The sequence below is a fragment of the Gossypium hirsutum genome, chromosome D02 (assembly GCF_007990345.1).
Source record: "Gossypium hirsutum isolate 1008001.06 chromosome D02, Gossypium_hirsutum_v2.1, whole genome shotgun sequence".
NCBI classification, from domain to species: Eukaryota; Viridiplantae; Streptophyta; class Magnoliopsida; order Malvales; family Malvaceae; genus Gossypium; species Gossypium hirsutum.
In genome coordinates, this window is record NC_053438.1 from 7,526,773 (window position 1) to 7,542,046 (window position 15,274).

General features: G+C 31.9%; 2 protein-coding genes across 2 annotated transcripts; both read left to right on the plus strand.

The window, feature by feature from the left end:
* Positions 1-7,399: 7,399 nt before the first annotated feature.
* LOC107908251 (exopolygalacturonase) lies at positions 7,400-9,502 on the plus strand. Its single transcript, XM_016835485.2, has 5 exons — positions 7,400-7,665; positions 7,754-8,080; positions 8,244-8,533; positions 8,708-8,927; positions 9,040-9,502. Exons 1-5 carry the CDS (start codon positions 7,471-7,473, stop codon positions 9,271-9,273), a joined length of 1,266 nt encoding a protein of 421 aa, XP_016690974.2. The 5' UTR covers positions 7,400-7,470; the 3' UTR covers positions 9,274-9,502.
* A 1,976-nt stretch (positions 9,503-11,478) lies between these two features.
* Positions 11,479-13,486, plus strand: LOC107908523 (60S ribosomal protein L19-1). The gene is made up of 5 exons (XM_016835705.2): positions 11,479-11,741; positions 12,151-12,273; positions 12,391-12,704; positions 13,125-13,171; positions 13,256-13,486. Exons 1-5 carry the CDS (start codon positions 11,630-11,632, stop codon positions 13,278-13,280), a joined length of 621 nt encoding a protein of 206 aa, XP_016691194.2. The 5' UTR covers positions 11,479-11,629; the 3' UTR covers positions 13,281-13,486.
* The last annotated feature ends 1,788 nt before the right edge of the window (positions 13,487-15,274 follow it).

Here is a 15,274-nt window from a genome sequence, read left to right on the forward strand (position 1 = left end):
ACCCAGCGGGACATTTTGCAATTTCTCATCGAGGGTTGTTTTTGTCTTATAGTAATTTTTCTTCAAAGTACTTTTATTGTCTCTCCATCTTTTTCCCAATGCCTTCTTTACATAAGCATCCGAGACCTCTAAAGCAAACCTCGCCTACAAAAAACACAAGTTAATAAAGTAAATATAAATGAAACTATTTCCCAAGCATTACAGATGACATTAACATTTTGTTACCTTAATATTATTGAGGGCTTGGTTTTTGTTGCTATCGGGCATTTAATGCCATGACTCGTAGTTTATAGGCAACATATTCGCATTTCGTGCTAAAATGCCCATGTATCCTGCTAAAAGTCTAGCTTCTGATCCAACAGGTTGACCAAAACTGTTTTGTCCAACTTTGACACGCTCGACTGAATCTAACTCGTATAACTCTCTAAGTAGCGTACGTCCTCGACCTCTGCGCGTCCCACCATTTTCAGCTACAAATGGTATATTATAATATAAGAATTTGAAAAATGAATCAATTATAAGTCAACACGCATGTAAATTATTTAATTTATGTAAGTTATGTAAGTTATTTAATTTATGTAAGTTATGTAAGTTAGGAAGGTTATGTGTTATGTAAGTTATTTAAGTTATGTAAGTTATTTAAGTTATTTAATTTATGTAAGTTATGTAAGTTATTTAATTTATGTAAGCTATTTAGAAAAAATTATGTAAGTTATGTACTAAGTTATGTATTATGTAAATAATGTAAGTTAGGAAGGTTATGTATTATGTAAGTTATGTAATTTATATAAGTTATGCAAGTTTATATATAAGTTTATATATTGTATGTTATTTAAGTTATGTATTATGTAAGTTTATATATAAGTTATGATATGGTTGATAAATTTGAGTTATGTAAGTTATGCTATGATTGATAAATTTTGAAAAAAATATAGATTTTAAAAATATATATTAAAAATGTATATAAATATTTATAAGTTATGTAAGTTATATAATTTATGTAAGTTATATAATTTAAAAATTGTTTACTAATAAATTTGAAATATAGGTTATATATCCAATTTACATTTATTCGATAAATTATAAAATTTATTATTAATAAAATTGGAATATAGGTTATATGTCCATATTAATATATGTTATATATTAAAAAGATTTTGTCTTATAATATATGAGTAATATTTGTGTCCCAAATTGATTGCGTTTTTTGCTGCAAAAACAGATGAGAAGGTACAATCTAATTAGCTGCAAAAACCAATTAAAATCCTTTATATCCTAAATCCAAAACCATTTAAATTACAAAACCTAAATTATGTTTTGTAAACTTATGCATTATTTAATCATTTGAAATATATAATCACAACGAACCCAAATCAAATCTGAACCTGAAACAAATTTACATGAACTAAAAACTTTAAATCAATTCAGTTCACAATTGCAATTATATTTGATTTCAATTTGGATCTTTACAAACCATGGGAATACTGTATAATATTTGTAATTATATTCCATAAAAGAAATTAATTCAAACACTTAGTAGAAAGATGGAGCAAAAAACATCTTGAAGACCAGAACAATAACAAGAAATAAATACAATAAGCAGCAACATTAACCACAACGTGCAGCAAAAAAAGAACTTGCAACAACATTAACCCCTAACATTAACCAACAACATTAAGCAGAACTTCCAGCAAAAAAGAACTTGCAGCAGCATTAACCAAATACCAAATTAAAACAGTCCCAACTACAAATATACCAATTATAAAAACAGTCCAAAATCACATGTAAAATTATAAAACGAAAAAACAAATAAAATAAATGATAAACTAACCTTCTGGTTATCTACCATTTCTATGTATTGCTTCAAACCAGTGAGAGGTACCAAATTTGCAGGCTAGATTGCCAAAACTAAATTGCTGCAACCAAAGGAAAGAAAAAATTAACTAAGAAAAAACTAAACTTGTTCAACTTCATAAAATAATTACAAATTTACATGAACTTAAGTGAATAATCAACTGTCAAATTATCTAAATCAAAATATTATAATAGCGTATTATATATATAAAATTTTATTAAATTTAGTACTGATTAAATCTAAATAGAAAGACAAAACATACGTCCTGACTCCTTCATACAAAAACAATTAGAAATACAAAACAAGGTTTAGAATATGCTGCAAAATCGTTTTTAATTTCGAAATTAACTTTAACCACAAACAAATTAAAAAATATATATACATACAAAAATTACTTAGGCATTCGAAAGCATACAATTTATTGTCAAAATGTAAGACAGTTACTGCTTAAAACCCTAAACAAAATAAATTGGTAAAGCTAGAATTAAGAGAGCCGAATTTCATACCTTTACGAAGACGGAAAGAAAGTAAATCGGGTCGGATGTGATTCCACGATACTAAAAAATGAGAGTGTTTTATGTGTTCGGCAACCCTTAATCCATGGACGAAATGGAATGTTAACGATATTGAACCCTAAATACGAAAAAAAGAGGGAAATCAAACCGGTTCGTGTTTACCCCAAAAACTATTCCACTGTTCGTCTTCCTCTAAATGCTGTGAAGAATTGAACGCACTATACCGAAGAAATGAAGAACCGAATAAACTAAGTGACTCCGTCAATGTCTGGAATTAGGGGAGTGGAGGAGATTTCGAAAGGAAATTAGAGATTTGGAAGGGGAAGGGGAATGAAGCTGAGTTTAGGCGCTGGGTATGGGTTTTAGGGTTCGAAAGGGGAAAAATATGTGACGCCAAGCAGAACGGCGACGTTCTGAATAACAGAACTGTTCCTCAAACGAAACGGCGACGTTCTGAACATTTTGTAATACACATTTGTGGCGTTTTCATACTAAACGCCGCTAAAGCTTACAGTTTGCGACGTTTTAAATAAACACGCCACTAAAGAGTTCAAATCATTTAAGAAAATGACGCCGTTTTCATACACACAAACATTTATAGATTTGCGGCGTTTCTATAAAAAAAACGCCACGATTGCATACCTTCTGTGGCGTTTTCCAAAAAAGGCCACTAAAATTCAAATTCCTGTAACGAAACGGCGACGTTCTGAACATTTTGTAATACACATTTGTGGCATTTTCATACTAAACGCCGCTAAAGCTTATAGTTTGTGGCGTTTTAAATAAAAACGCCACTAAAGAGTTCAAATCATTTAAGAAAACGACGCCGTTTTCGTACACACAAACATTTATGGATTTGCAGTGTTTCTATAAAAATGCCACTATTGCATACCTTCTGTGGCATTTTTCATAAAAACGCCACTAAAATTCAAATTCCTGTGGCCAAACGGCGCCGTTTTACATAATTTTAAACACATTTTTGCGGCGTTTCTGGCCCAAATGCCACTACTGTAAATAATTTCCAAATATTTAATAATTTTAAAAAATTAAAATACCATACAACAATATGACAATATTATTTTTAATTCTATTAAATGAGAAATTTGATTTTTAGTGATGGTATTTTTATTAAAATTTAAGGTAGGGACTTAATCCGTAGATAGTGTTTGTATTTTTCTAAAACATCAATTTAAAAATTTAATTCGGTGAAGTCAAGTTGTAATTTTCAAAAATACTAAATAACCTAAACCCTAAACCACAACCCCTATCCTGAAAACCATTAACCGTAAACTCTATTCCTTAGACATTAAATCCTAAACCCTAAACCCTTAACACTAAACCCTTAACCCTTAACCCTAAATTAACCTAGACCCTCTTATCCCTTCAACCCTAAATCTTAAACCTATAAATCATAAACCATGACCCTTAACCCCTAACACCTACACCCTAAGCCCCAACCTTAAATGATAAACCACAAACCATAATACATAACCCTTAACCATATCCCCTAAACCTTCAATCATAAAACATTAACTATAAACCCTTAAACCCCTAACCCTTAACCCTAAACACTTAAACCTTAGACCCCAACCATTGCACCATAATCCCTAAACCCCTAACTCAGCCATATTCCTTAAACCTTAAATCATAGAACATATATAAACCCTAAATCCTAAACCCTAAATCATAAAACATATATAAACTATAAACCTTAAACCTCAACCTTTAAACAATAAACAATAAACAATAAACCGTAAGGCCTAAATCCATAATCTCTAAACCGCCAATGCGTTGAAAGCTCAACAAAAAAAATATTGTTTTGCTTAACTAAGTCTTTAAACCTCCACAAGAAAACGACGCCGTTTGCTTAAATCTTTTTGCGGCGCTTACCATAAAGCGCCGCTAATGCTTAACTTTTGCGGCGTTTTTAAAGTTGCGCCGCTAATGTACTTAAACCTAAACAACAAAACGATGCCGTTTTGATAAAAATTATTGAACATTGTGGTGTTTTTAGCTAAGTGCCACTAATATCTCTAAAATCTGAAAAAGTAAACGTTGTCGTTTGCCTGAAACTATTACCGCTAATGCTTGACATTTGCGGCGTTTTTAGCAAATCGCCACTAATGTTCCTAAGCACAACAGAAAACGACGGCGTATGCTTAAAACTTATTGCGGCGCTTAATGAGAAGCGCCGCTAATGATTGACTTCAGCGGTAATTTCTTTAAAGCGCCACTATAGTGTCTAAAACTCAACAAGAAAATGACGTCATTCGGTAAAATCTTTGTGGCGTTCCAGGAAAGTGCCGCCACTATTGTCCCTAAGACGGCGTATGCTTGAAACATTTTCCGGCTTCCTATTTTGCGCCGCTAATGATTGGCTTCAGCGGCGCTTCATTTAAAACGCCACTATTTGTGTCTAAAATTTAACAAGAAAACGGCGTCGTTCGATGAAAAACTTTGTGGTGCTTTTCGAAAACGCCACTAATGTCATCAAGCGTAAATCAATACGGCATCGTCTGTTAATCAGTTTTGCGGAGCTTTTGTACAAGCGCCGCTAATGTTACACTTTTACGGCGTTTTTTTTAAAACGCCACTAATGTCTTTGAATCTGACCATGAAAACGACACCGTTTACCTAACTCGTTTGCAGCGCTTTTGGGGAATCGCCGCTGTTGCTTATAATTGCCGGCGTTTTTTAACACTTGCTGCTATTGCTCGGTTTTTTGTGGCGTTTTGTGTTAAAACACCGCTATAGATGCCGCTAAAGGCCTCTTTTGGTGTAGTGGGACCTCCTCACTCAAATGATGCCGTTTAGTGAAATAAATTATTTAGACTGACTAATGATAATATAAATGTTAAGGTATCGAATTATGTAATAAATTGAAAAATAAAGATTAAATCTCAAATTTGATTGTAATATAAAGACTAAAATTGAAATTTGACCATTTTTATAAGGAGATAAAGGGATTAGATTTGAAATTTAACCTTTTATGCTAATAATGTAAAAAAAAAAAGCAATCGAAACTTGAGAGCTTTCTTTTATATAATCTAAAAAGATAAAGTGATTTAGTTATGAAATTCAACCTTTATGTTAATGATGTAAATAATAATAATAATAATAATAAAGAAGTCATGTGCGTTTGCCTTACACAATTTAAACATTGAGGTACCAAATTATGTTAAAAGTTAAAATATAAATATAAACATCAAATTTGAGTATAATATAAGGATTGAAATTGTAATTTAACCCTTTTTATATAGTGTAGAAAGATAAAGAGATTAAATTTGAACTTTATGTTAATAGTAAAAAGAAAAAAAGCCATAGACACTTGAGGCCTTCCTTTTATATAATTTAAAAAGAAAGAGGGATTAAATTTGAAATTTAACCTTTTATGTCAATAATATAAAAAAAGAAAAGAAAAGAAAAGCCATGGACACTTTCATAAAGGAACTAAGTCCTAAGGCTTTCATATTGATAGTTTTTGGTAGTATATATAAATTTTAATTACATAACTAAATAATTAAAATACATAAAAAAATAAGTAAAAATTAAATTTGAAAACCATCAAAACTATTTCACCTGTGTCATTCTTCAAATTCCAATCCTTATGGTAAAAATTGTAACTCAATTATAATAATTATTTAAACACGTGACTTATATATAATTACAAATAATTACACTCAAAATAAATTACATAATAATTTATAATAATAATATTTTTTATGATTTTTTTTGTGAAAAAGAAAGTACAAATTATATCAATTCAATTGCCTAAAAGCACCACTCGTTTTATCTTGTTACAGGACTTCAAGGATTTCAGTCGGGGCCACATCAAAGATTAGTAAGCTCGACTTCAAAATTAGGCTAAGTTTGACTAACTGATCTGCAACAATATTATGTTATCTAGACACGTATCTAATTTACCATTGCTCTTCAATTCTCATTATTCGACGAAACCTTCTAAGTAAAGTAATACCTAAATCTTCCAATCCAATATCAGTTAATTTTTTTATGATTTTCTTTACATGCTTCTTGAAAACAAAATGCGTCTACTATTGCATCTATTTATGGTTATGAATATTAGTTTTAATTAATATAAACTCGTGTTTACTCTCTACTTTGCTTTCACTCAAATCTCAGGGGAAAGGAAAAATTCTTTGGACTAGGGTTCAGAAAATGAAAGAAATAAAGGAGTAAAAGCTTGTGACTTTTTTTTAAGTAAAAAGCTTGTGACTTTTAGTTTTGTTTGAGATAGAAATCAGTTGGACAAATTGGAACTTCATTTTAAAAAATTAGGTTAAGAATGTCCTTTTTCACATGGTAAAAGTATTACAGAGGTGTTTATATTTTATTTTTTTTACTCAAAAAGATGAAAAAAAAATAGATTAAAGAGTAAATTGGTCCTTTCTGTTAAAAATTTTATCCATTTGTATCATTAAAAATTGACATGATTGACGAAAGAACGAGATAGTGACATGTAACGTGTCGCATGTACCTCATGTTGTGTACTAAGACCAATTTTTAACAGAAGAAATGGATAAAATTTTTAATAGAATGACCAATTTACTCTTTCATCTAACGCATAGGGACTAACTTCCCTAGTTTTTTAACGGAGAGATAAAAAACAATCTTACTCTGGCTCCATGATAGTTTTCCTTTTTCACATTCAAGCCATAAACATCAGAAATTTCCAAAACAATCAATTGATGGATGTTTGAAATATATTCAATATAAAATAACCAAGGTTGAGAGGTTTATAAATGGATGTTTCATTTACGAACCCATCGTATTCGGTTCTTTCATGCGACTGTTCTTAAGAAGTGAATATTCAGTAGGTATGAAGTTGATTCAGTGTTCGAAAAAATTAATGCAGTAACAAAGACTTCTAGTTTCATTAGTGGTTGTTTCCGACATTGCAGGAACTAAGGCAACCAAACTTGAAACTACAAATTTGTAGTACTCCATTTTCCGACAGATGATTTAATTTTTGTTTTAAAAGGCTTTAAATACATTATAAATAACAACGAAACAAAGGGTTTGCACCACTTAATCTTCCATTGTTAAAAAAAAAGAAGAAAGATAGCTTCTTCATTTGCAGCAATGGCGGCTTTCGCCATTGTTATGATGGTGTGCTTAGTTCTCATCCATGGTGGCCAATGCAAGGGTCTTTTTAATGCAGCAGAGGCTCTACATAAAGCTAAAGATGCTGAAAATGGTGATATTGGTCCAGATGTTAAAGCTTTCAATGTGTTGGATTATGGTGCAAAGCCTGATGGAAAGACAGATACTTCAATCGTATGGCTTAGTTTATACATACATACATATAAACATTATGGGGTTCTTTTTTCTTTTTTGCATTGAAAGCTTGCTTGATTTTCTGCAGAATTTTAGAAGGACTTTCGAAGCTGCTTGTAATTTCCATGGAGATGCAATGATGGTAATCCCTGAAGGCGAGTTCTTAATGGGACCTGTTTTATTTTCAGGTCCATGTTCCAATCCATCTTTGTTGATTATTCAAGTTAATGGAATTGTTAAAGCTCAATCTAATATGGCGTATTATCGAGGTGGTGGAGACGATACGGATTGGATTACATTTCAGGCCATTGATGGTTTAATTGTGTCCGGACGTGGTACTTTCCATGGCCAAGGTTCCCAGGTTTGGGGTTTCAATGACTGTGCCAGGAAGTCGAACTGCGTCCGCTTGCCCGCCGTAAGCTTCGAATCACCTCTCGAAAGAAAACAATTCGGAGTTTTCTTTTTGGGACGTGCTTCGATGAGATTTGTTGACTTAAGTACCGAAGCATGTCCCCAAGACAAAACCCGAAATCGTTGAGCTTATGGTTGAGGTTGAATTTTGTTGTGTATGATTGTAGACATTGAAGTTCATCAAGGTAACCGATGCGATCATCCGTGGGATAAAATCCATTGACCCCAAAGGGTTCCACATCATGATCAGCATGAGTCGGAATTTTAGGATTTTCAGCGTTGATTTGCAAGCCCCCGGTGATAGTCCCAACACCGACGGTATTCACATGAGCAAATCGGACCTCGTTAAAATATCGAAAACTGTCATCGCTACGGGTGATGATTGTGTCTCGATGATCCATGGATCTACCAACATTAGCATCAAGAAAGTCATTTGCGGCCCTGGTCATGGTTTCAGGTATCTAGTTCCTCATTCCGATTATCGAATTATATCAAATGAACCGAATCACGAATTGTGTTGAACCTGTCCGTGTACCAGTTAACATTGCCATGGACATTCCATATATACTGTCATCATATTGTTAAATCAAGTAGTTCTTGGAAATTTATGCATGTATATGTTTGATAACAGCATCGGTAGCCTTGGCCACTACGACGATGAGGCAGATGTTAGCGGGATCATCGTGAAAAATTGCTCATTAAGAGAAACGGACAACGGTGTTAGAATCAAAACATACAAAACTGACTCCCCAAGTAAAGCTTCGGGAATAATTTTTCAAGATTTGATCATGACTCGAGTTCGGAACCCCATCATCATAGATCAAGAATACGGAAACACGAAATACAGTCAGGTTAGCTGTAATAATGTGATGTTACGATTGCTATTTTACAATTTCAGCTTTCTGTGTAAACTTTTAGACAATGATAAAATTTAAGTTATTTTCTTTCTATTGTTTCATGAAGCCATCGAAAGTCCGAATCAGCGACGTTCACTATATAAACATCCGAGGAACTTCAGCTAGCAAAGTTGCAGTTGATCTACTTTGCAGCGCGTCGAATCCTTGCCAAGGCATTCACTTAGACAACGTCAACTTGCAATATGCCGGTCCTCCAAATGACGACATGCCCTTCAGTTCCAATTGTCGGAACGCCAGGGTCGCTTACCACGGCTTCCAAAGCCCTCCGCCTTGCCGTTAGGCGGTTGACGGTAATTCATAACGGGATTCTCACTGTCCGTGTCGACGAATTCATGGAAATATGGAGAATATTTGTAAAAAAAAAAAAAGTAGTAGTGGATTTAGCTAGGTGTACTATAATACTATATTTGATGTCCTATATTTGATGTCAAGAACATCGATTTGATCCATTTTGTAATTCCCAAATTTACTGTATATTAATTCATAATAGAAGACATGACTTTCATCAACAACTGTTTCTTGTGAAAATTGGAAAACTTGTTCAATTTATAGCAGATTTTTGAATTCAACTCGAGATTTGAGAATAAGTGTAGAATACAAATATTTTTTAATTTGGAATGAATTAAATTTCTTTAAAGGTGTATCATTATACTTTTCAATGTGTACATCTTTCGTCAATTTTACCTTTATATTTTTTTAAAAGTTAAATTTGACCCTTAACCTTTCGAAAAATAGTCAAATTATTTTTTTAATAAAAATGTTTACTAAAATATTAATTTTTTTTACAATATTGGCGTGGCTACCCATGTGGCACTCTACGTGTATTTCATGATAATATATCACTATTTATCTTATATGTTAAGTCAACAAATAATTACGAAATTATAAAACATTCAAAAAATTGGTATATCTTGTATTCATACATATGAAATATGCATATGGTTCGGAAAATAAGATTGCACATAATATTGGTATTTGATACATGAATGATAAATGAAATGGTTGAAACTTGTTACATTGATTATATTTTTTTCATGTTAATGCTTTTGTTTATATTGATTTGAATCATGGAAGTATCATTAAGCTTTATCGCTCAACATACAATTTGTTTATTCCGTGCGTAGGTATTAGTAGATCTTGAAGACTCGAGGAGTGATTCGGCATTCAAACCGCAACTCTGATTCAACAATGTTTGTATTGCTCATTTTGTTTTTATATATGATATGTACTTAAGATTGAGTCGATTTATAGTGTGAATGATCGTTTTGGAACTTTGGGATTGGTAAATGTCACTTTGAATTCAAACATATGAATCATTTAAGTAATAATGTAAAGGTATACAATTTAAATTGAGGAATTATGCAAATGGACATTTGAATTGATTTGGTTTGAATTGTGTAAGGTATATATATATATGATGTTAAATGGTTAAATTAGGCCAATGAATATGTATGTATATATGTTGAGATGTGGTATTACTTAAAAGCATATGTGTTTAATTGTGCCTAATCGTTATTTCGTATGTTTGATGATCATAGGTATTGGTTTGGTTGGCAATTAGGTTAATATATAATGACTTTTTTAGAAATCGTAGGTGATGTCACGACCTCAAACCCCTAATGTCGCAAAAACATTCAAATTTCGGACGGTCATTCTATATTAACCTAATTGCCAACCAACCCCATAAAGCCTTATTAGTGAAAAATGAAACCCATCTGAGATAAAATTAGAAACTAGAGGGAAAATGAGAGTCAAGGCCCATTGGAACCTAGCTCTCAGTTGAAACCCAAAGGCAGCGAGAAGCGAGAGCCTATAGGAGGGGCAAGTGTGCCAATTCCTGGAGAAACAGACCAGCAAAAGGGAGAAAAGAAGAAACACTTAGAGATTTCAACTTAAAAACTCGAAAGCCAAGTTGAAAATCCTAAAACAAAAAATGGAGAAACGTCGGCAATGACCACAAGTCACTACAATTTCGAGGAGAGTTCTACCACACTAGGAGAGAACGACTAAATCCAAACAGCTAAAAATAAATTCTAAGTTAAAAATACTCTTTTTTTTTAAATAAAACAATAAAACCTTAAGCTAGGATTACAACAATACTAATCGCCATCAAACAATGTATATGTAGAGCAATGGATGTCATCATTTAATAAATTCTTCACATTCCCTGATGATTCCTCATGATAAATTAAGTGATCAATTTCATCTCGAACCTCTTTCGCGATATAATCTGCCACTTTATTACTCTCTCTCAATATCTTTCGAAATTTCACTTACTTAAAAGTTAAAAATACTCTTATAAGTTGATTTATTAAATAAATGACTTTTTAATCCTTTTTCAATTGAGATGATATCTAAATTAACTCGTGACAATGTATTTATCTAAAGGATTGCGGATTTTTGGGCTAAGATTAGGCCCATGAAAGCATTGGGCAGAAACAAAATTAAGCCCGGTTACAAACAGGCTGGGCCACCCTTTCCTTTCAATTATTTTTCAAGATCCACAACAAAAACCCTAACCCTAACAAAATAATTTTTTTTAGGGTTATAAAGGCCGCCTCCGCCTTCTTCTTTGCAAAAATACTAGAGTTTTCTACTCACACGGACGGGAGGGAGACGAGAAAAGGAAGACAACGATGGTGTCTCTGAAGTTACAGAAGCGGCTCGCCGCTAGCGTCCTGAAGTGTGGCCGTGGCAAGGTTTGGCTTGATCCTAATGAAATCAATGAAATCTCCATGGCCAACTCCAGTAAGTTGTTCCCCACTCTCTACTTGTTCAATTCATTTCTATCTGTAATCCAATATGCTGTAGTGTATATATATGTGTATCCTTGCTGTTATATTTTTTTTCTTTGATTGTGTAGGGCTTGTTTGGTTCCTTCGACAAATGATAGATTTAGATCTGAATTTCTACTTATGCCTAGTTAAAATGCTTTAGAAGTGTTATTTCTTGAAATCTAGTTCGTAAAATGAAAACAAAAGAACTAGCTCTGTAACACTTTTTTTGGCCTAAGAACGATCGTTTTTGTTCTAATGTATTTTAAACTGAACCGGAACATAATTTTTGGCGGTTCGCCTTGTGTGGTTACGATACCTGTTTGTGAAGCTGCTTTCGGTATTTGTTTCAGTATGTTGAAGATTTTGATCACTGAATGCAGGGCAGAATGTTAGGAAACTTGTTAAGGATGGTTTTATCATCCGGAAGCCTACCAAGATTCACTCCCGATCTCGTGCACGCAGAATGAAAGAGGCCAAGAGAAAGGGTCGTCATTCTGGCTATGGTATGATTAATCCATTATTTGGTGGCCTATATTTTATTGTGTTTGATTGATGGTTGGGTTCCTTTGTTCCTCAAAGTTCATTGTAACCAAGACATGATCCTGATCAAATAATTTCAGGTAAGAGGAAGGGTACCAGGGAGGCAAGATTGCCTACAAAGATCCTTTGGATGAGGAGAATGCGAGTACTAAGGCGTTTGCTTCGTAAGTACAGGGAATCCAAGAAGATTGACAAGCACATGTACCATGACATGTACATGAAGGTGAAGGGTAATGTATTTAAGAACAAGCGTGTCTTGATGGAAAGCATCCACAAGTCCAAGGCTGAGAAGGCAAGAGAGAAGACACTCTCAGATCAGTTTGAGGCCAAGCGAGCTAAGAACAAGGCGAGCAGGGAGAGAAAGATGGCCAGAAGGGAAGAACGCCTTGCACAGGTAATTTAAACATCTGTCTTGATTCCCATATTGATACTGTGATGAGCAAATCAATCATGGGTTCTGAATAGGATCGATGTCAAACCAAAATTATATTTAGAAGAAAGCTAGAAGTGTATTGCTTTTACTCAGTTACTTTGATGTCACTTAACTGCTTCACCCATGCGGCTTGTGTGCACTTGTGTCTGATACATTCTAGCACTTGTGTCTGATACAATCTACAGAAAAATGTTAAATATTGAGCAGCGCATATACCCATATTTAAAAAGTCACTTCCGAGTTTGGGTAACATAACATTTACATACTAAGCTATATTTTGATGTCTAGAAGATTGGCATGCCCTTTTATGGATTTTGATTTGGATGATGCTTCTAGTTGGGTTATTTTGCGACTGAATGTTGGTTTTCTTTATCATTTCAGGGACCTGGTGTGAAAGCAGCACCTGCAGCTGCACCGCAACAGGCCGAGTAAGATGCACGACAATGATGTTGTATTATTATTATTTCTTTTATTTCAGCAGCTCTAATTTGGATCACTTTTGGCATATGCAGGGGAGTTAAGAAGTCAAAGAAGTGAATGAAGTAATGTTTTGTTTTTCTCTGTAGGAGTTTGAATGCAAAACTCGGTTTTCATTTTGTGTTTTAGATCTTTAGTTTTATATAATTATAGAATTTTGATGAAACCACTGAGCTGTTATAAGAAATGGAAGATGTTTGTGGTATTGTTTATTAGTATAATGTACTATTATGTTGAATGTGCTATGAAATATTTCTGATCTTAAACTTTTGTTTACTATAATCTCAATCTCATGTTCTAAAAAATCTAATTAGTTTAATTTAAGTTATAAAATATAAGATTCTCATATGGTTATGCTTTTCTTTTTGGGTCATTGTTTTTTGACTTTATAATATTTAGCAAGATTTCATGTTTTTCAATTTTTTTTAGAATAATATCATAATGTGTGATATGAACACGTTGCTTGCTGTTAACTTTTTCTTTTATTGAACAGTATATTTGTTAATTTATTAATTTTTATCAACTGAACTTGGCTTTAAAGTAGATAATTTTGCCTCACAAATGAAAATTTGAGCAATCCTTTTATCTTTATGACACCAATGGCAGCACAAGAAAATGGAGAAAATGATGATGAGTTTGTAGAATGTTTTAAGTACTTGACAAAAGAAAAAGTGTAGGTTTTAGTTATAGATGTGGGTATTAAACAAAATAAAAAGTGTAGGTTTAAGTGTATTTAAATATTAATTCTAAATATGTTTTATTTATTTTCGTATTAAAATAAAGTCACATGAGTGTAACAAAAAAAAAATCAAATTTACCAAATTACTTGTAGTTTCGAAGTTAGATGACACTGATATTAATTAATATAAAACGTTAATATTATCTATACCAAACATATCTTAGTTCCACATTGTTTTTCAATTTAATCATTTATAATTTTTTATATATTTTTCATATTTTAAAATTTGTGTTAAACATATTAATTAAATAATTTAATTTTTTTAAAAATTAATAGTTATTGTTTTGACTTTAAAAAAATATCAAATTAAAGTAAAGTATAATATATATTTTTTAAATAATCTCATAATTATAAGTTTTAATTATATCTACTGTTTTTATATGATATCTAAAACTATACATAATTCCTTCTCCATCCGTAAATTAAAGGGTAATGTGTTTTAGCACACTCAAACCCACGTTTTTTTGCATAAGACTCAATCGACTAAATAAAATATAATAATTAAATTCACAATTTTTAAATATTTTGATATCAAATAATCTTAAAATTTATTATCAATTAAAATTAAACCTTTAAACAATCAGCAAATAAACAGGCAGCAAAGCTCTACCAACTATGTTTACTCTTGTTTCGAATCTAATCAACAATTATTAGACTAAAAACTAAATTGGAGTGATTAAATAAGCTAGCCAGTCTTCCCTCAAAACAAGGGTTGAATATAACCAACCAGTAAATTTACTAATACTTATAAAAGTAAATAAAAATTAATTATTTTAAATTTTTTTTAGATATAGCTAAATTCATGTCATTTTATTTAAAAAAATACTTCTCTGAATCAATTTTAATGAAAATTTTAAAAAATTGAAATTAAAAAAAAAATTCATGTCTTCAGGTTCGTACCAACCAGAACACAATCATTGGTTTCCAGATTTGACGTCGTTTTCGTATTATGGGTTAATTATACCAAAAGTTATCAAACTATCACTTAAACTTTAAATTGGCCCCTAAATTTCAAAATATTCTAATTGAATTGTCAAAGTATCTATATTATACAATTAGGCCCTTTTGCCAACCTAATATGTTTGTAATTGATACACACATATTTACATTTTGGTCCATATGTTTTAATTGTATTTTATGTCAAATTTGAGTTGGTATTTAATGGTTAAACTAATGTATAAGCCAAAGAAAGGACTAGATTGGAACAATTTGATATTTTAAGAACTTAATTAAATTATTTTCAAATTTAGGGATGAATTTAAAATTTAAGTGATAGTTTGAACACATTTAGTGTAATTTACACTTATTTTATTTG

Coding starts and splice junctions, on each gene's coding strand:
- LOC107908523 (XM_016835705.2), top strand. CDS start 11,630: ATGGTGTCTCTGAAGTTACAGAAGCGGCTCGCCGCTAGCGTCCTGAAG. Junction 12,274..12,390: donor GGGTCGTCATTCTGGCTATG/GTATGATTAATC, acceptor AAATAATTTCAG/GTAAGAGGAAGGGTACCAGG. Junction 12,705..13,124: donor GGGAAGAACGCCTTGCACAG/GTAATTTAAACA, acceptor TTATCATTTCAG/GGACCTGGTGTGAAAGCAGC.
- LOC107908251 (XM_016835485.2), top strand. CDS start 7,471: ATGGCGGCTTTCGCCATTGTTATGATGGTGTGCTTAGTTCTCATCCAT. Junction 8,081..8,243: donor ACTGCGTCCGCTTGCCCGCC/GTAAGCTTCGAA, acceptor GTATGATTGTAG/ACATTGAAGTTCATCAAGGT. Junction 8,534..8,707: donor GGCCCTGGTCATGGTTTCAG/GTATCTAGTTCC, acceptor GTTTGATAACAG/CATCGGTAGCCTTGGCCACT.